This window comes from Podarcis tiliguerta (genome assembly GCF_965153285.1).
Source record: "Podarcis tiliguerta genome assembly, chromosome: 10".
In the NCBI taxonomy this organism is placed as follows: Eukaryota; Metazoa; Chordata; class Lepidosauria; order Squamata; family Lacertidae; genus Podarcis; species Podarcis tiliguerta.
Genome location: NC_139543.1, coordinates 39,320,330 through 39,341,803, shown reverse-complemented (window position 1 = coordinate 39,341,803; position 21,474 = coordinate 39,320,330). Strand labels below are relative to the sequence as shown.

The 21,474-nt window shown below is 40.0% G+C and overlaps 2 protein-coding genes across 11 annotated transcripts in view; one reads left to right on the top strand and one right to left on the bottom strand.

The window, feature by feature from the left end:
* The window catches only part of LOC310658729 (uncharacterized protein), a 31,213-nt gene extending 21,180 nt beyond the window's left edge, over window positions 1-10,033 (top strand). For all 5 annotated transcript variants that reach the window (XM_083401035.1, XM_083401037.1, XM_083401036.1 and 2 more), the window contains 5 exons: window positions 923-1,208; window positions 2,241-2,357; window positions 5,127-5,269; window positions 9,172-9,264; window positions 9,681-10,033. In XM_083401035.1, coding sequence (XP_083257161.1) covers window positions 923-1,208; window positions 2,241-2,357; window positions 5,127-5,269; window positions 9,172-9,264; window positions 9,681-9,759 — 718 coding nt within the window. In that variant the 3' untranslated portion in view covers window positions 9,760-10,033. The remainder of the gene's footprint in view (window positions 1-922; window positions 1,209-2,240; window positions 2,358-5,126; window positions 5,270-9,171; window positions 9,265-9,680) is intronic.
* The window catches only part of VEZT (vezatin, adherens junctions transmembrane protein), a 34,258-nt gene continuing 18,632 nt past the window's right edge, over window positions 5,849-21,474 (bottom strand). For 2 of the 6 annotated variants that reach the window (XM_083401043.1, XM_083401045.1), the window contains exons 6-12: window positions 19,999-20,136; window positions 18,705-18,852; window positions 17,268-17,599; window positions 14,805-14,998; window positions 14,154-14,254; window positions 13,124-13,331; window positions 5,849-12,242 (exon numbers count right to left, since the gene is read on the bottom strand). In XM_083401043.1, the coding sequence (XP_083257169.1) occupies window positions 11,686-12,242; window positions 13,124-13,331; window positions 14,154-14,254; window positions 14,805-14,998; window positions 17,268-17,599; window positions 18,705-18,852; window positions 19,999-20,136 (1,678 nt within the window). In that variant the 3' untranslated portion in view covers window positions 5,849-11,685. Of the gene's footprint in view, window positions 12,243-13,123; window positions 13,332-14,153; window positions 14,255-14,804; window positions 14,999-17,267; window positions 17,600-18,704; window positions 18,853-19,998; window positions 20,149-21,474 lie in introns of all 6 variants that reach the window. The other 4 variants (XM_083401042.1, XM_083401044.1, XR_014502458.1 and 1 more) reach the window with 3 other exon arrangements.

Genomic DNA, 21,474 nt, shown 5'->3' with positions numbered 1-21,474 from the left:
CTGCAACTAGGAATGTAAAGAAAGCAGTCCTTTTCCTCTGCAGCAAGCGACCAGCATTTCCTTACATTTGTAATGTTATCACTGTAACAATGCTAGGTTCAGTTCTGGTAGCCTCTGGTAGCCAAGTTGTTCTTGTTTTTCCACAGAAATAAGCATTTGTGTCTTACACACTTCAGGACCTTACCACTATTTATTCAGCGTCTTGCCCGAATTTTGTTTGAAGCTGTCTTCAGAACTTGTTCAGCCAGTTTATCCACACAAAGAGCATCTGCTAGAGTTTTCATTATACTAGTTTGGCTAGTTCTTCTGCTCTGGAGGATCAGAAAGAGCATCAAAGTGCTGTGGACACAGTTATACCTTTAGAAAACCATGGATTTCAGCTAAAGTCAGGACTCTGGGTTTATTTGTACAACAATGCAAGGAGAAAAGAAGTGTGGGCAAGGTGATTGAGCGGGTGGTCGCTGAACAACTCCAGGCACTCCTGGAGGATGCGGACCATTTAGGTCCCTTCCAGTCAGGATTTAGGCCTCATTGTGGGACTGAAACTGCCTTGGTTGCACTGGTCGATGATCTCTGGTGGGCCACGGATTGAGGTGAAGAACAAAATATTGTAAGCCCCTTTGCAATGTTAATTAAATGAATAACTAAACAGAAGAGCTACGGTTCATGACAAAATGTTGGATAGCCCTCAAGGAAATAGCTGATCCCAAAAGGCACATTAAGAAGTTGTAGAGAAAAAGCATCATGGTGATAAAAACAATTTCAGTCAGAGGTATGATTTTGCAGCAGCCTTTTGAATTACCTGGGAAACAGAGAGGCTTTGTTTGGTAGATCAAGTAAGTGTAAGCTGGTTAAAGTTTTGTTACTTCAGTTCATTCACACTCCAACTTACACTCCTTTTACCACTGCTTTCTCATGACAGTGAAAAGGCATCCACTGCATCACACAGTGCCTGCCCTGTAGTCCTTCGAAGAACGATGCTGGGAGATGAAGTGAGGATATGCAGATGCAGCAACCATCAGATTCCATATGTTACAGACCTGGAATATGATCACATTATTAACAACCAGATGTCTTCCTCAGAGCAGATCACTGTGGTCTGTGTGACTACTTCATTGAGAGCGGCAGATTACGACCCCAGAACAGATAAGCACCTAGAACAGCTCTATGAGAGAAAGAACAAGAACAGGAGTATGCCATGTACACAGGTAGGGCTCTCGGGTGTTGTCTCAATCGCATCAGTGACCTGGTTCACCTGTTAACACTCAGCCAAGCTATGGCTAAGCATGAACACACAAAAATTGCAGGTGCCTCATTGTCCTGCTGGCATGCTAGCCAGAGCTAAACCGTGGGTGGCTTAGTGTTACGTCCAAACCTAGGTTTATGGTTTGTCTTGCTCCAAACAAACTATGAGCTGTAACAAACGTTAGTTCTTGGTTTGTTCCCCAGACAAACCATGATCCCAAGTTTGGATGTAAAGTTAAGTGAAACCATGATTTAGGTCCCAGTAGCATGGCATTAGCAGGAAATGGGGAGGGATATTTTCCTGTGAGTACCCACATGCTTGCTTGTTCACACTTAGCCATGGTATAACTTAGTGTTGCATTTGAACTGGGCCGATGACTGATGTAAAAGCAAGAAGATTTTGAATAACATCTTGGTGTGAAAAAATTGCTTCATTTTATTGACTTCTTACAAGTACAGAGAAATTGGGTTGTTGACATAGGAGTTTAATGCCACAAAACGTCCTTTTATATCATTTGTGGATTTATATCGTCTAGGGTTGTCATATGACCTCTTTTTCCAGAACACGTCCTCTTTTTCATGGGTATGTAAAATGAGTCGTTATAGCGATCCATGGTTAAAAGTAGAAGTTGGCAAATGTGTCCTCTTTGTTGCTCTTCAAAATATGACAGCCCTAAGATGGGTGAGCTTTTTCAGAACATGAATGCTATTGCTGTTTCCTTATACACACTAGATCTAAATTAACAGTAGTGCCCCCCCTTTTTTTGGTAAGGTGGGAGTACATCAGAGGGACATTCTGACAATTAGGCATGTCCATCACTAAGTTAAATGTACTTGGGCCACTTGCCAATGTGAGCAGTAAATAGCTGAATAATTCAATTCCTTTAATGCTGACTTGTTCAATGGGAACATTGTGCTCTGACATCTGGTAGAATAAGATTTATTATTGCTATTGTTGACCTAGTCTTATAATGATGCTGTCTTTGTTTTTGTAGGGTCGTCTGGACTCTTTTCGCCTGCTCAAATACGATCTTGGGTCTGCAGATGAGTTTACAGGCCACTGTGGATCACTATTGGTGAAAAGGCATAATATTGCTCCTGGCATGTTTTTGGTAGGTTATAACCTTCCTGTTGCACATCTAGGTCATTTCAACTCATACCGAGCAAATGGCTTCCAGATCCTATGGCTGGAGTCTACTTCTTGTGTTCTTCGTTCAAGAAAAGTCCATTCCCCATTTCATAGCAAATGGCGATGCAGCACAAAGACAATGCTGACATCTTCCTCTTGTCCATTGGGATCAGTGCCATCACAATAATTGGAACATAAGGATGATTGGTTTCGTTCTGCAGAATAGTGAAAGATATGGCACTGACTGGAAAAAGACATAAAATTCCAGTTTCTCCCTCAAAGGGGTCTAGTAAGAACAACTGCTCAAGATTCTGATCTGAGAACTAAGGGAAATATCTCGTTTCTCTCACTGTTTTAGATAGATGGGTAAAGGGAGAGATGGAAGCACTATAGTGAATCGGCCTATAATTTGTTCTCAGCAAATGATATGAACTCTAGAAAGGTGACTCCTCCACCTTATTTTCTGAATGTGGAGCCTAACCGAAGCAAGAACAAAATAGCTGGCATGATCCCTTCCCAATGCAAGGGACATGTTTGAAATACAGTGGTATACCTCAGGTTACATACGCTTCAGGTTACATACGCTTTAGGTTACAGTCTCCGCTAACCCAGAAATAGTACCTCAGGTTAAGAACTTTGCTTCAGGATGAGAACAGAAATTGCGCAGCGGCGGCGGGAGGCCCCATTAGTTAAAGTGGTGCTTCAGGTTAAGAACATTTTCAGGTTAAGAATGGACCTCCAGAACGAATTAAGTTCTTAACCCGAGGTACCACTGTACTCTGTTACAATGAATGTAGGACAAATACTTCCCAGGACTGAGAGTAAGGTTTATTCTTACTGGCGTAACTGGATCTCTTCTCCATGACTCTCCCTGGTACTAATGAGCACTTATTCCATTGGGCATTGTATGCCTGTATCCAGTAAGTAGTGTATACCTGCTCTTCCAGAAGCAAATAAATAAATGAGTGCATTGGACTCACCTGAAGGGTATTTTTACATACTAGCATCTTGGATTCCTGTCCAAGAAGCAAGCAAGCAAGCAAGCAAGCAAAATATCTCTTTGTAGTCACCTCTAAGCATCTGTAATGTCTAAATTTGTCCAGCAGAGGGCCCCTGTCCACCTACGTCTAGACTAATCTAATCTATAAAATGAGATTTCACTTCCATTTTAATCTGTTGCAACCACTTCCTATTTGTGAATTACTTCAGTTACTGAACCACTACAGTTGACTCCTCCTCAATTTCAACCCAGTGAGGAAGGAGGTCTCATAAAATATATGGTTTTCCAGGGTTATCATGCATGTTTGTGCAAACTGGGGAGCACGAGTTAAAAAAAAGAAAAATTATGTGAAAACAATTGTCACAAGCTGCAGAGTCGAAGCTAAATTTATAGAATTCTAGCCTATCTGCTGGAGCTTGTTCCCAAGTAAGCATGCAAATAATTTTGTATAATGAATATAGCTTAGTCTTTACAAACTGACAAATACCAAGGTTAGCAAGTGTTATATTTTATAATAATATTTGATGGTTGTGAATAAAATGTGTCATGAAAGAGCAGATATATAGTGTTATCTGTCTTCTGGTTTGTGCACACTCTCTTCAAGTTTGGTTTACCTGAATCAATTACCTTAACTGACGAAAGGCCTATAAGAATGACCTTTTGCACTTGATTGCTTTTTCCCAATCAACTGTCAAAGTAGGCCAATGGTTTCCCTTGGTGTTAGTTGAGAATATAGGAAGCTGCCTTTACAGAGTCAGACCACTGATGCACCTGGCTCAGTATTCTGGCAGGAGCTCTCCAGTCTTCCAGACAGGGGTCTGTCCCAACCAAACTGAAGATACCAGGGACTGGCCCTTGGGCTTTTTGCCTGCAAAATATGCACTCTGCCATTGAGCTATGGCCCTTCTTCTAGAATGCTTGGCTGCCTCTTTTTATGCAGGTAAGGAAACATTCTCCCCAAACTGTGCTACATTAGGATAAAAGAAATCCTTGAAACTATCCCATAGAAGTGATCAACCCAAACATTATTCAAGGTACCTGTTTCATTTTCCTCAACTTTTACATTTCGATTAAAACACTCTCTAGAGGGCAACATCAAAAGCTTTCAGGACTCCTTTGTTTGAGAGGGTTTCCATAAATGCAGACCTGAATCTGCCCAGGCTGCCCCACAACTGACAATCCTGTGCATATCTACTCAGAAGCAAGGCCCGTCACCTGTACTCAGACAAATGGGTTAGAAACCTGAAGCAGAAGGTGTCTCTTTCTGCAAGCTGGCTGAGAAACCTGCCTAGCCTGGAGCATGAAACATACAATTGGCTAAAAACAGCAAATCTTAATGAGCTGGATTACTGGCCTGCCACTAAACAAAATGAACCACCCCAGGAGCAAGATGGCAAACGCCTAGCTGAAAACAGTTGATCTAAAAAGGTTAACGATGTCTTGCTGGTGACAAACTAAACATTAGTTCATACTACAATACAGAAGAATGCCAGTGGTGGAGGCACCCTAGCCAAGGTTTAGAAGGTGCTGGGTCTCTCCAGTGCTGGGGAAAGCTGTGATATTGTACTTAGTTCTGGGCAGTCAGTTCAGCAGGTGAGCAGGATGACTCATGGTGGTGTGATATGGCCTGTTAATGAATTTAAAATTGGTAATGTGGCTCCAGACAAAACCGCGTCCCATTCTCCTGTATGTCTCCTCAAAGGCAGCCTTTGCATTCTACTCACAGGCTGATGTTTTATGTATTTTTGACAGATGTACATTCGAGGAAAGCTGCTCTTTGCCAACTACATTTTCAATGGATACAGCAAATCAGTGAAAGATCTTCAAAAGCAGATTGTCCTGACAAGGAACAATTACAACAGGGGCTACTACTTACCCCCTGATTATAGACTGAGGTATTTTACTCTGTGTAGACATACCTGTGATACATAGCTTTAAATGTGGTTTGTTGCATCCCATCATAATAGATAATTTGGTATATCATATTATGACACTTTCACAGAGTGGTGGAAGTTTGAAGTTGTTTCGGTTTCTTTCTGATGTTAGAATTCAAAGTTTTAATTAATAGGTTAAAAATCCACAGTGGTTGTTTAATTGGTGTGTGTGTGTGGAGCTAAAATACAGCACACCAATTAGATTTAAAAAGGGCACACGGTTTTAAAGGCTACTTTAGTTCTAATGTGCTATGTAATATTCTTGAGATCTTCCATGTGCTGTCAGGTGAGATGCTCCTAGTCAGGCAAGCTAACCCCCAAAATCATTGCCAAACAAATGGGTAAAATTTAGCCCTGTGTCTTAGCCCTGTATTGATTCAACTTTTTCTTAAACGACCTTGCACCCTGCTTACACGGTGTGGATGGCCATTGCCCGAAGCTCAGCTCCATCCATGTTCCCATCTAACCTTGTCTATGGGGCTAAACCAGCAAATTATTTGAAGAATTGTTGTGACAAAGCAACACAGCAGAGAGAGTGGATGAGGAGGGCAGTATAGCTTTTAATGAGAGAAAGGAGAAATTCAGAAAGTTATATAAAAGTACAGTTTATATAAGTCAAGCATCAGAAGAATTAATAGAGAAGTTCAGAAACAGGAAATAATGTTTTATTACATAAAGTACTTATTCAAAAGTTACAATCTCCTATGTACATTCTTGTTAGTTTAGGAAACAGGTATGATTCCTTACACAGGAAAGAATGACAATCCAGCTGGTAGTGTTGCTCTCTCTCATGAAATACTTGCATTTGTCTGTATACACTTTGATAGAGATCAAACAAATATTCAAAACAAAGGCAGCAGAAATCTAGAAAGGGCTTCTTTAGCAAACAAGCTTATCAGCATCAAATTAAGCTAATATAAATGATTAGAACTTGAAAAAACAGACCTTTAGTTCTAGGAAACTTACATCACATAATTAAGCACCTGTCAATCTCAGCACAATATAAATTCACTTCCTGAAAACAGTTCGCCTCAGTTGCAGCATCTCTTTTCTGCTTTCTGGCTGAAAAACCAAGTTCCCTCTCTGTATAAATGAATTCCATTCCAAAGCAGCAGCAGCAGTGAGGTAGAGATGGGACATCTCATATATTGATGAGAAATCTCTCAGCTGAATGTACAGGCTTAACCTTAAGGTAAAGTTGAAGAGGGAATTGACTTTCCCATTGTGATCACAGGCTGCCACAGTGGCAAGAACAGAGTCTGAGACTATGTTCAGACAACTTTTCAGAAACTTGATGGCATTTTAAAGCCGCCATTAATCTGCAGAAGTGTACATAGCCTGCAATACAGAGCTTAGGAGAAAAGCTACCAACTTGGCCTCTCCGCCACACTAACCTGTGGCCCTCCAAATGTTGTTGGACTACAACTCCCATTATCGCCAATGGTCAGCAATATCTGGGGCCACACTTCAACTATCCCTGTTTTACAGGCTTGCAAAGGGTGACTGGGATTTATCCAGAATGAAGCCTTCCTTTATAGGCCTTTTTGTGTCCAGTATTCTCTTTCAGCCTCCTCAACTGCTGCCTGCTTCCCTCTACTGATTAATCTCATATGGTCTCTGGCTAGCAACTTTTTCATTTGGTGTGACAAGAAGCTCTCTCTGCAGAGGTTGTGTTGGACTGCTGCAGAGTCATTAAGATCTTATCTGAATCATTAAGAGTTTCCCACAGAGCTACTGCATGAGGAAAAATAATACATACTGTGCCTTACTTCAGTCAGCAGGTATAAAGACGGGACCGACCCACATTCATTAGTGAAGTGCCTGAACAGTGAGCCAGCACTGTGCATTGCATAACTAGCTGTTGCCAATATCATTTAGCAAGAAATTCATCTTCAGTAGAAAGTCAAGTTATAAACAACCATTTATATAAATAGACAAAAACTGCAGTGCTGATGAAGCAGATATTTGCCCCTCTCACCTTCTATTTTACTGCAAACTGGAGAACTATGTATTTGCATGATGAAGAGTAGGGGTTTTTTAAAACACAGACAATGAGTTTTGGATTCTAGAGAAGAATGAACAAATCTAAGTATGAACCATGATATGTCAAGTAATGGTTGTTTAAGAGGCGTAAAAGACACCAAAGATATGGAACAACATTCAAGAGAAAGTGAAAACCTTTGGACTGCTTATCTTAAAATACCCTTTCTGGGCTTCACAGCCACACTGACTATTGCAAATGATTCAGTGAAAGTGTGAATTTAATTCAACTAATTTGGTATCAGAAACAAAGGGCAAGATTCACCTACCACTTCCCCTGCACCCCCCCATAACTGGCTCTGGGGTGAGGTGGGAGTACCCTCAAAACAGCACATGGGGGTGGGGCTATTGTTCCATCTGGAAAACTGCAATGCTTGCAGAGATGGAATATTTGTAATAGGATGTTTAATTTCACTCAATGTTCTAATACTTATTTTGGTTATAGTAAACTTTAAAGCAAAACGTAAGCACTTATAAAGTGGTTTGCACTAGTTTAAAAGTAAAACAAAATGTCAGCTCCACATGTGGTTTGCCCCCCATCCCAGCCCCAATCCATAATTCAAGTATAATCACATGTCAGGAGCCAGAGTCAGGCAATAAAAACAACAATGTTAGGACGTTAACTCTTTATTCAAATAAACCAAAACAGCATCTCTTCCCAGTAGATCTTGCCCCCATTGAGGCAGTTGCAAGGACTGAAGGTCCCTGCCTTCCCACCGCTCTCTAAAGCTCCTCCTCGCCAGGATCTTTCCCAAACAGTTACAAACTGTTCTGCTCTTTTCATTTCTCTGAGTTTTCTAGGAGACCAGGGGGAGGGGGGAGGAGCTGGTCACAGCAGGATGGGGAGACCCCCTAGGTTCTTCAGCAGCCTGTCTCAACTCTGCCTCTTGGCCAACCTCCTCTCCAGCCTCAGAGTCTGAACTGCTCTCTGCCAAAGCCTCTTCCTGATCACCCTGTTGTTACCTCTTCTGCTTCTGACACCTCCTCCTCCTCCCAGTCTGCTCCCTCTTCTCCCTCTTACCACTCATTGTCATCCCACCACCAGTCCCCTGGCTCTGAGTCTTCTTCCCCTGGGGATTCCCTTAGAAATGACCTAGCTGGTGCCTCCCACCACTCCTCTGCATCTAGCCAGACTGTGACATCACACAAGCCTCCTCTTCAGTGCTATTGTAAAGATTTCTGAGATAGCTAAGTGCTCAGAGCACTTCACTTACATTAAGTATTTTGAACACCTTTTTTATTTCCATTAATTCAAACTATGTCTGTCGGTGGACAAGACTAAAATATTAAAGAAGCTAAAATGATCAGCAAAATAAATTAATGCCCAGGGCCCAAAAGCAAACCTACACACACACACACACACACACACAGTCATTGAATTAAGGACTGCTGTTAAAAGGGAAACCAGAAATTACTAGGAAGACCTTAGTGAACTGAGCAACATGCACATATGGGATTGCACTGTTAACTCAGAAATACTTAGATTTTCTGAACTTACAATTGTGAGAGTCCTTAACGAGAACAGAGAGGGAGACATGTTACCTGTTAGGAATCCAAAATAAAAAATAGGTGATCTGATGTACTCACCTATGGGTTTAACTTATACAACTAGGTTTTTTTATTATATGACTAGGTTTTAAGTGAAGAATGAGTAAGCAATGGAAACTTTGGACTAAGCTTGTGATTAAGTCTAGGGGAAAAAAGTAAAGTCCACTGTGTTCTGATAACCTAAAATTATAAAATACATAGTAATCAAAGTATACTGATGTGTACCCTGATTTCTCTTATAACTGCAGTACTTTAATTTGCTTTTTGTATTCCAGTTCTCTTGAAAACAGCCTGCAGAGTTACCCTGAACATACTCAAGCAAGGATTTCACACAATATTTCTAGTTGTATTTGCTATGCCACTGACAGGTATGGAAAAATAATTATTTTGTCTTAAACTTCACATGCTCTGATCAGAAAATTATCGGTTTCAGTTCATGTCCACCATGAGCACCTTGGGGTTTGGATGTTTTGTCTTTTTGAGGTAACACAAATCACAGGAATTATGGAAGAGTTCAAGCTAATGATTTGCAAAGGAATGTCTTACATGAGAATCTTAAATAATGGCCAATATCTTTTTTTGAGGCTGATGCTTTGCCCCCACTAGAAAGAAAATCTTAAGCCAAGGATAGAGTTCATAGTGTTTGGGGCCTTCAGGGCCATTTCTTTAATTCCAGTGTGCATACACATGCCCATCTGGGTCACAGACAGTGTTTGAACTCTTATATAGATTGTTGTTGAATATTTACACATTTTGCTTGGTACTTTATTTTGAAATATACCAGGAGTGCAAGTACCCATGATTTTGTGCTATTCAGCTTATACAAAGGAGCCACCAGCGCTCAGGAACAACTCAACGAATGAAGCCAGATCCAAACTCAAATTATTATTTCCCCCTGCCGACTCACCATGAGCTGCAGAGGATCATTGTACAGGAGAAGAAGAAAAAGCCCAAGTATGGACATGAAGTAGGAGAAGAAGAACCTTGGAAAAAGATATGTGAGACGGATGTTGTTTTTTGCTTTTTTCTTAAAGTCTGAAATGAAAAATGGGAGGAAACTGAACATATTCCTGTCTTTTGGGGTGATGAGTGAAATATTTTTTTAAAAAATAATTACATTAAAATGTTAGTAGTAAATTCAGGCTGCTGTAACTTTTCTAGTCCCCAGACTAAAAAGAAATCATATTTGTGATAACAGAATTGTTACATTTATTTGACTCCACTACTGAACAAAGCAATGCACTTTGGCCCGGATTCCACTAAAGCGTTGCGCTGGTGGAAGCCAGCAGAAGTCACGCTAGCACAATACGGCTTCCTCCACTCTCATCCTGTGTCCCCCAATAGTTCTGGGCGATCAGGAGACTCCCTCTGGAACAGCGCATTAGGGGGAGGAGAGGGTAGATTGTTCCATGAGGCAAGCAGAACTGCTTGCGCTAACAAAGTGACCGTAATACCGTGATGTTGAATTCCTTGCTTTATATTTGATGTTGCAAACATACTTGTAAAACTTGCAGAACATAGAGTATTCTTAAGGTTTTGATCCAATCTGGGAATCTGCCAACCATATTGCTGCTACAACATAATAGCAATCCATACCCTCCATCATTTCACATTGTTCTGAGAACCGACCCGAGACCTCCAGGGTATAGGGCACTATATAAATTCAATAAATAATAATAATACAGTTATTGCGGCTTTATTCCTTGTGTGGAAGTCAACAGCTGCCGCCACCACCTTCCACAGTGGGGAAAATCAGCTGAAGCAATTACTCTAATGGTGGTGGAAGTGCTGAAGTGAAATACATGAAAACACTTGTAGATCAGACTGAACATGAAACCAATAGAACAAGAATCTGAGTTACCTTTGGATGGAGCATTTTCAGAGAATATAACCCAATGGAAAACAAAGTAGAAACTAAAATCAAAGGACACCAAGTCTCAGTTAGTCTCTGCTGCAGAAGTAAAGTTGTTTTTATCTACACAAGGTAACAGATGGAAAGAAACAGGGGAGAAGACCTGATCAGAATCTGTTTAATTTCCCTTATCTGCAAAAGGGTGTGTGTGTCACATGTGACAACTTGGGAGTGTTTGCAATACGGAAAAATCACTGCAAAAACAAGAATCAGTCAAATTATTCTCCATAGTCCAGAAGTTAAAATACAGAAGATTGTGCTGGGTTTTTGTTTTGCTTTGTAACCCTTTGCTAATAACTTATTATTATTTTAGGTTAGCATCCCAGGATACACAAGCTATGGCTTTCATTAAACAAAACAGTCCACATCTTAGGCTGCGGCCCTGATGAACCAACAGCTCAACAAATATGCAGGTCATTAAGTGATCTAATGCAGAAAGGAGAGGACGCAAAGTGGGCAGAAAAACCCACATGGTGTTAGGTTCTTGTTAAAGAACCATTTCAAGTAGTTGCATAATTAATGTCAACATTATAATAAGCAATAAGGAAATGACAATTAGACCATTTGCTTTTTCATTTTTGGAAAAAATGCCTAATAATATAAATAAATAAAGATAAAATATTAAAAGAAATGCCAGTCATTCGTGGTACCTGTAAGAACCATACTATACACTTGGAGTCTAGTTGATATTTGCACATGGATATATTTCAAAAGACTAGTAAAGTCCAATTGAAGTCATGATTTTTAATGGTTATCTTCTCTTCAACATCCAATATTATCAATGCTGAATCTTTGCATGTGCTGCTGTTGTTAATCCCACTAGCCTTTCATTGTCTCCAAATAGGCAAGGCAAATTTTATGTGGGCTCTATGATTCTTCAATTTTTGCAGTCATTTACTTCACCTTTGTGTTTTTCAAAAAAGTCTTCCTTTTCCTGTATCTCCTCCTCCTCCTCCTCCTCTTCATCACCAAATGTTTGCTCTTGCATGGTTGTAAATGTCAGTGATCTGGCAGCAACCTGTGCTGCGAGCCCTGATGTGAAATTCAAATCTGCTGATATATGAAGCTCAGCCAGTCTTTGTTTGATGGAGGACTGCAACCCATCTCTCTCAGGTGGCTGTGACACATCAACTCTGTCCACACCAGCTGACTCAGATTCTTCACCTTCTCCATTGCATTGGTAACATGTTCTTTTTTCAACTTCTGGTGAGTCACCATTTGCAGCAATGTCGTTTTTGTTCTTACCAGATTCATCAGAGAGGTACTCCATCCTATCTTTCTCACCATCAGTAGCTTGTGTTTTGAAGTCAGAGACTGCTTCTTCCAAGCTGTCATCTCTGCTGCACACCTGCTTGCCTGATTCTGAATTCTTCGGCAATCCCAAAACATTAATGGGTTCCTCTTGCTCTGTACCAGGCAAGGGTTTCATCGCAGCTTGAAAGAGGGGGAAATATGGAATGAGTATTCAAAATAACTTCACTGTAAGTTTTAAAGGATGTACTGCTCTCAGTGAAAAAATATGAATTTCATTTACTACAGAGGATGCTGAACACATAAGGTAACAGGTATATATGCCCTCTCAAACATTAAGAGGGATAGAATAACTATAAAACAAAATGGAAAATCCCCACTGGTTGCTACTGAATAAATGCAAAACATGCTCTGCCTGTGTTTGCTTCTGGTTGCCTTCAGAAGGGATTGTGGCCCTCACACTGATAAATTCCCCACCTCTGATATAGAAGGAAAATCTGTAAGGATCCTTCAAGAGAACCAATTATGAATACTCTTGACAATTCTGTGAGTCTAGAGAAACTCTCACCCAATGCATCAAGCCTATCCTTGGATGGCCCCACAAGATCTTGAGAAACAGCATCCCAGAGCCCACACGCTGAATGGGCCTTGCATTTGTGCAATTTCAATGAGCAGCCTTCAACTGCACAAGGTTGAAATAGCTCAAGTTAAATATGTATAAGTTGTGATTGTAATGTATAGTACTTTAGGACCTTGGGAGCTGTTAGGTATTATAGTCATACCTCGGGTTACAGCCGCTTCAGGTTGTGTTTTTTTGGGCTGCAGACTGCCAAAACCCGGAAGTACCGGAATGGATTACTTCCGGGTTTCGGCAGTCGCGCAGGCACAGAAGCGCCAAATCGCAACCCGCGCGTGCGCAGACGCAGGTTGCGAACATGCATCCTGTACGGATCACGTTTGCAACCCGAGCGTCCACTGTACTCCTGATCATCAAAAGCTAAACCAATTCAGAAAAGAGAGTTGCAGACAGATTTCCTTAAATTAACGACAAAAGTAACACTTACCATGATCACTAAACAGGAGTTGCTTCCACTTTTGCCTTTCTGCCTCTGAAGCTTTAAATCCCAGCACAGATTTTAATTCCTGCAGCACTCTCTTGGATTCCTCTCTCTCACGTTTTTGCCTCTCTCTGTCTTCCAGGGAAAAGTAATAAAAGTCATCTCTTTTATACTCGCTGTCTATATCTGCATCATCAACATATGCTTCAAGTTCCTGAGGAAAAAGTTAACAAATATCTTGTTGCATCTAAAAATTACTCAAATACTGCAAGACAGTGATGGTTCCTAACCATTTATTTAAACTACAAGATTTGGATCCCAAGTATGGTTTATAGACCAAAGGGAATTCTGAAATAACTCTACCAATATTTAAAAGAATGTTAATTAAGGTCAGTTATGGTATTTCAGGTTTATATAGTTCAGACACACAAAGGCTGTCAACAGATTCTCTAGGGTGGCTGAAATGTTTAGTTGACAATAGTAACCCACTTTCTTAAACACTTTGTATATTTAAAACGATGCTTCACCACTAGTATCATAGCCTTACATCCAGGTGTCACATGTTAAGAAAATGCCAAGGATGGAGACATCAGTGGCCTGCCATTAATTATTGGACTACAGCTCCCATCATTCCTGTTCACTGGTCATGCTGATACAGGTTGATGCGAAGGCTATAGGTTTTTCATTCCTGCTATACACCTAACACTAGACTCTTACCCTATATAACAGCAGCAGAAATTTTCTTTGCCAACACAAACACTGCAGCAAATAAAGATAGCAAGTGACAAGATGCAACTGACAACCATTTTCATCATGTTCAAGCTTCCACTCTATGAGAAGCGAATTTTTGGTACATTTTAAATGTATATTTTTATTAGGTTTTTCCAGAATAAGTAAATACATAAGCAGAGGACTTTATCTGTTGAATAAAGTATGCTGATACAACTGCAGAACACTATTATACTTCCCTCAATCATCAAATAAACATACACATATTGATACATTTTGTGAATTTTGCAGACTATAATATTTGTACCTGTTCTTCAGGGATTGGGTCTTTATCCTCTATATGCACAGATGGTTGCAGCAAAGGTACCACGGTGCAATGCTTGTTCTCACATGATGGTTCAGGATTGCCTGGAGTTAGTAGAGAAGCAGCAGAGAAAGGAGTCAGCAGAATTGGGTTTTTGTTTTTTTGAATGTCTCTTGGACTCTTGTCAGCCAATTTCCCCTTCCCTACCTAAATCTGCCCCAAAGGGCTAGGAGAATCCATTAGCAGGTAGACACTGTCCTAAGTTTTAATTACCTTTAATTTTAAAAATAAACAACTTAAGGATATCAGTTGATATTTTTAGGAGGCATGAATCACAGCTGAAAGTACACAGTGGAAATACACATGAATTTATGGCAAGCTCAGATCTACTGCTATGATCAATCAAGATAGTATCTCCTTCCAGATTTACGCCCAAAGTCTGAGTTCATGTAGCCCTTCACTTATGTAAATCAGAAAGGGATGTGCAATCCACATTACCTTTTTGATGCATTTTAAAAACCTACTTACAAACCCAGGTATTTTGCTATTGCAATACTGGAATTACTATTTAACCGCATATATGACTGCCTGCCTACTGAAGATTATATTTTACTGTGACTGGAATTTCTCAATGCTTTTGCGAATACAATTTACCTTTTTTCTCTGGATTTCTTAGAACCATTTTTTCCACCTGAGAAATGGCCTCTTCCCAGCAGCTGTTGCTTGCTTGCATGTGAGGTTGAACAAGTCTTAGTTTTGTTTCTACAACTTGGTAGGCCTCCAGAGTTAGTTCTTGGCTTTCCTTGGAACTAATAAACTTCTCAAGTTCATCCTCAAGAATTATTACTCTGGACAAAAAAACAACAACAAACCATTTAATTAGTACACAAATCAAATATTTTATGGACCTGCTGTGGGCAGTGAGTTGATGTGACTGCAGTTATAAGTCTCCAGCTTTTATATCCTCCTTTTTTATTCTTACAGTCTATCAGTTCTACCTATGTAGGCAGAGCCCATATGTATGATATCAAGGTGCCAGAAGCAACTGGTCAGGGCTTAAAGGGTGAACTTAGTTTTAGACAAGTAATCCAAGCCTTTGAAACAGCAGTAAAAGACCACAACCATTGCACAGTGTCTAGCAGCTATGTTCTAATGAAGGCTAGAGAGAAATCCATAAATTCATAAGAACAACTTCACTTGTGGAGAGATGTTATAAAACATACACTTTTCATGTAGAAGGTCCTGCGTTCAATTCCCTGCATCTCCATCTAAAAAGACATTCAGAAAGATCCTGGATCCTGAATCCTGGAGTAAGTGCCACTAAACTCAGTGAGAATTAGTTCTATGTAGACATGCATAGGGACGTAGGTGGCGCTGTGGGTTAAACCACAGAGCCTAGGACTTGTCGATCAGAAGGTTGGTGGTTCGACTCCCCGCGACGGGGTGAGCTCCCGTTGCTCGGTCCCTGCTCCTGCCAACCTACCAGTTTGAAAGCACGTCAAAGTGCAAGTAGATAAATAGGTACCGCTCCAGCAGGAAGTAAACGGCGTTTCCATGCACTGCTCTGGTTTGCCAGAAGCGGCTTAGTCATGCTGGCCACATGACGTGGAAGCTGTACGCCGGTTCCCTCGGCCAATAAAACGAGATGAACGCCGCAACCCCAGAGTCGGCCACGACTGGACCTAATGGTCAGGGTCCCTTTACCTTTACCTATGCATAAGTTTACATTGTAAACCTTTGGCAAATGAATGAAGAGATTATTAGGGAACTAGTAAACGTTTCTGCTTCAAACAGCACATCTGAAGGATTAATATGAATAGACGGACACATATCAGCAAAGGTGGTATTGTTTAAGAACACACATCCATGTTTTCTGTTTTTAGTTTAACCCTAGCCTAAATAACAAGTAGACATAGTACCAAAATGGAATCAGTTTTCTGTTCCCTCTCATTAAAAAATTATCAGTACAGTACAATCATTTCCTTTAGTGGTAATCTCAGTAAAACAAATAAGTCATTAATGCACACTTGCTCACAGTTAAGCCCACTGATTTTCATGAAAACATATTAAAATAGATGGGCTTCAGCAAACATAAAGCTCTGTTAGGTTGTGGTCTCTTGCTTTTTGTATGTATTATTCAACAATCTGCAGTTCTCATATAGCCAGTTCCAAATATCAGCCCTTTTAATAAACACTCAGTGTTGTTTTATTAGTATTGTATATAATTACACATGTAGTTGTGTACAGCTAGTACAACACACCTCTTTACTGAACGTAAATTAGATTGTTTGATTAAATAAGAGCTAGAATAACAAGGCAAAGAAGTTACAGCAATATCTGCCTCAATAAATATTATCAGTAGTTTCCGACTGCAACATTACATATTACTTTCTTTTCTAAAAAAACTTGAACTACAACTGGAATTAAACTACAGGTACTGGTATCGGAACACAATGCATTCCCAGGCAATCGTTCATTAGAGAGCAGTTGCATAACAAGCTGATGATTTCCATTATTTTCTATCGGAACATTTCTAATCCATGGGTTCTCCCCTCCATGCTTTCTACCTCTACCCAAAACTGCTGTGTCCGATCAGCAAAAGTCAAACAAAGGAAAAACTGATTTGCCTGATCTCTTCTGTTCCCTGATCTGTCTCCCTCAATGGTTTCTGCCCCAAATGGCTGCAGCTAATCAGCAAAACAGAAAGAAGTAAGGAAGTGGGCAAACTCTGGCTGTTCCGATATCTAAATCAGCCGTTTGTGTAGCAAGGATTGGGTATACAGTGGTACCTCGGGTTAAGTACTTAATTCGTTCCGGAGGTCCGTTCTTAACCTGAAACTGTTCTTAACCTGAGCACCACTTTAGCTAATGGGGCCTCCTGCTGCTGCCACGCCGCCAGAGCACAATTTCTGTTCTCATCCTGAAGCAAAGTTGTTAACCCAAGGTACTATTTCTGGGTTAGCGAAGTCTATAACCCGAAGCGTATGTAACCTGAAGCGTATGTAACCCGAGGTACCACTGTACTTCTTTGTGTTCAGAGAACTGAGATTTCAGATAATAAGCATTCTGACAGCGGACCTGTGTGTAGTGACAAATCACTCCCAGAGAACAGCTTACTCATTAAGCAAGGCCTTCAGGTGGAGTTGTAGGCTGCGTACTGCTGTGTGGAGACGATTTAGTTCTCTTGACTTTTGTTCGTTTTTGACTGAACGTTCCAAACCAGATTGATGCTGTGTTTCAAAGTACCGATAAAATTCATAGCTCCGTTTAAGCTCTTCTAAACAGGCAGCATGTGCATGATGAAGACCCTGAGTGACATCAGTAAAGGTCGAAAGTGGCAAATGTTCTGGCCTGATCAGAGTCTTGATAGATGCATTGGAGGGGGACAGCAGAAGAATTAGCCGCCTGAAGAATTCAGAACTTTGTCCAACCCAAAGTTGAAATAAAACCTACAAATACAGAAAAGTTACTATAACCCTAATTGTTACAGAAAACAATAACATTTTGTTTTTCATGCTTTTTTATACATTTTAAGCAATTCAACAATAATATGATTACCAAACCACTAAAACTTTTTTTTTAAGGTTTACAATGCACCATACATGAATATTAATATCGGGGCAGGGTACAAGAAAATATACACTGCAGATAAACAACAACAACAAAACTAAAACAATATAAAAAAGACTACAAATAGAATTTAAGGTAGCTAAAATCAACTGGATAGGACACACAATAAGTCACTTAAAACCTTTAGCCAACAAGTAGGCTTTAACTAAGTTGCTAAAAGACCAAGTTGGCACCTGTAAGGGGAGGACATTGCACAAAGCGAGTGCTGCCACAGAGACCACCTTGGGGTGTAGTCAGGCAGAGCAGAAATGTTTTAAATGAATGACTTATTCAGTTATGTAAGAGCTACAGTCAGACCTTGGATCCCAAACACCCTGGAACTTGGATGTTTTGGCTCCCAAACACAGCAAACCCGGAAGTGATTGTTCCGGTTTGTGAATGTTCTTTGGAACTCAAACATCCAATGTGTTTCTGCGGCTTCTGATTGGCTGTAGGAGCTTCCTACAGCCAATCAAAAGCTGCAATTTGGTTTTCGAACGTTCCGGAACGGATTCCGTTTGACTTCCAAAACTACTGTATTTCTATTAAAACCTCTAACAGAGAGACAGAGACAGAGAGAGATTGGTTGTCTGACTCTTTTGATCCACCTCAATGGCCTATAACTGCTGGAACTCATCCAGTGCCCTCTTTTTAAACAATTATATTAAAAAGTATAAAAAATATGTAAATCAGGGATTTCCCAATTTTCTATGCTATAGCAATTTATTCTGATAATTAAATATCCTTTCAAGAGTCCACAACTAAAGCTTACGAAAGGTAACAAACGAGTCCAGCCCAAAGATGTAAGTTAACTTAATATATTCCAGGCAGCTGACTTGAGCCTTGGCCTGGGTGGGTTTTGCTCAGTCAGGTTTTCTTGCTTAATTGCTACAAGTGGAAAGTAGTTACAAAATAGGCCAATGTTAAACCTGAAGGCTGGATTACCTTTAGTGCTGGCAGGCTGAAGCCATCTGTGAGATTGTGTGCTTCTTCCTCAGACACCTGCTCTTCACTGAGTCCAAGGCCCAGTTCTTTGAAAGGCACCACACAGATGTAGTTTGTCACATTGTCACTCTCAGAATTCAATGGGTAAGTTTAGTTAGTGTTAAGGCAGTTAAAGAAGCTTTTGTATGACATGCAATTTGGGCAAACATCAGGTAAAAAAGAGACCACAAGCTTTTCAAACAAGTTAAAGATTCTATAAAGTGCTCTTATGTATAAATAAGAAACAGCTATTTCTCCAGTTCTAAAAAGCTTCAGAATAAAGACATGTTCGTTCACAAAAAAACCACAAGTGATTTGATTGGTTTTTTTCCCTATTTAGCAACAAATCATGAACAAAAAACTTAACAAAATTGAAACTGACAGGATTCATCTCAAGTGTTAATCCATCTTTATTGAATGCCAAAATTTATCTACATTAAAAAGAACACTAATCAATACCACATACAATATTCAAAGAGGGGCAATCCATTGCCCCACACTTCCACATATGGCTAAACAGTGCAGTCGGTGGAGCATGAGACTCTTAATCCCAGGGCTGTGGGTTTGCACGCCATGTTGGGCAAAAGATTCCTGCATTACGGGGGCTGGACTAGATTATCCTTGTGGTCTCTTCCAACGCTGCAATTCTATGACCTCTACTCCAAAGACAGGAGGAGGAATTGCAATTGAGCCATGTACATAAAACTTTATCTCTGTACAGTAGGCTAGTTGACACACACACACTCCTCTCTATTCTTTATCCAGGAAAGGAAGAAGCATTATCAGAATGTTCAAGCCAGGCAAAAATATTCAAGGAGAGTGCAAAGTAGCACAAGTGAGGAATGTGGCCTGGTGAAAGTCATGAAAGCCAGGCAGGGAGTCCTGGAAGATTGCCTTTGGCTGCTGGGCCTGAGGGTCCCCATCCCAGGGTTAGAGTGCTGGACTGACACCAAGGAAACCAGATTCAAATCTCCACTCAGCCATGAAGCGGGTCAGTCCTTAACTTAGCCAGGGTTCTTGCAACCATAATGTGATGTGTGTGCTGCATGGTAGGTTGAAAAAATTGTTATGAAGAAAACCAAACAATGGAGTTAGTGAATATGTAGGATATTAAGGCCATGGACAAGAAACACAAAGTTGTGTTAAGTTCTTGAGACAAAATGAACATAAACATAAAAAGAGGTCTAGCAATCATTAATTCTGCATTACATCTATTTAGCCCTTTCCAGTATGTCCTATTTCAAAAAAAGGATATTGTTTCAGCATATACAAGGTAGCAAGCCTTGACGCTCTGAAGTTGGCTCGTACTGACCGATAAACTGCTTTCCGAAGACCAATGAGATGCTGACAAGGATGCTGTCCGGCTTTATTATATGGGCAAGCAGCACTGACCCTGTCAAGCAAACTTGAAAAGTAAAATGTGATACAACTGTACAGATGTCCTAAGTAATGATAAAAATACAAAATAAATCAGTATTATCATCTTACATGTTTTCATTTTATGTAATATACCTTCATGCATATCAAGAAATTGAACGATTATTTCATTATTATACAAATTAAAGAAGCCCACATGAAGCTAGTAGCGATGTATAAAATCATTCAAACTTTAATCCCGCTTTAAAAGTGAAAAGAAAGACAGCACATCTACATAAACAAATATCATGACCTTTAGGATCGCTTCTGTCTTTATATGCAAAAATTCCTATCTGTCTTTCCCAGTCTTCAGAATCCTGTATGATCTGCAGGCACCAATTTCATGTTTTTATAAGGAAATATACTTCTGCCAGGCTTTCAGACTGAAGAAGCTACGTGACAAATGGCATGAGCCACAGGTTTATGTGGTCTTCCAAATCCTTAATAGTGAGCATGTGGCAGCTACCCATTGCAGCTGCTTCATTAAGAGGCTTCCTTGCTCCATACCCTGAAAAACTGCTCCTGCAGACCATGAGGCAATTGATGAAATGAGAGATTCAGAAATGGAAGTGCCTTTTGCTAATGCTCTCTCTGAGCTGGATCCTAGCCACTAACTTTTTGTTTTTTTGAAGCTGGAGAACTAGACTATTTTCTTCACACGGTCCATTTGCAAAAATAAAATATAAGTATTTTGCCTCAGGGTTTGATCAGACTGCAGCTAACACTTAGCTCTTTTGAAGTACCGTTTTAACTATAATATTAACGATACTTAATTGTATGCTACGTTGCCAAGAATAAGCTTGGATTGTCTTACCACATGCCTAAACGTTCCACAAGACAATCTCTTTTTTTTGTCAGTAAAGCTCAATTCAGACTAATTCTCTGCATTTGGGAACTTCGCTTACTGTAAGATGGCTACACTTTTAGTTTTACATGTAGCTGCTTGCATTTGCAAACTACACAGCAGATCTAGTATTAGAAGCATATGCTCTGTAAATAGAGATTAAAATATTATGTACACATGAGAATGTTTAAGCAACAAACTCTGGATAGTATTGCTGTTTCTTGTTCTTTATGAAGTATGTTAGAAGTAATCTTTGAAGCCAATATACATCTAGAAGAATTTTGACTCTTATAACTCAGTGTAGCCATTCATCTAAAAGCAGAATTGGAAACAAATAATCCCCTAAACACATAATATTAAATTATGTTGCATTTAAAGGTTCCGAAGTGTCATGGGGGTGGAAGAGGGCTTTCCATAACCTGTATAATGTTCAACATGTTTAAAACATCTGTCTAAAACTATTCTTAAGCA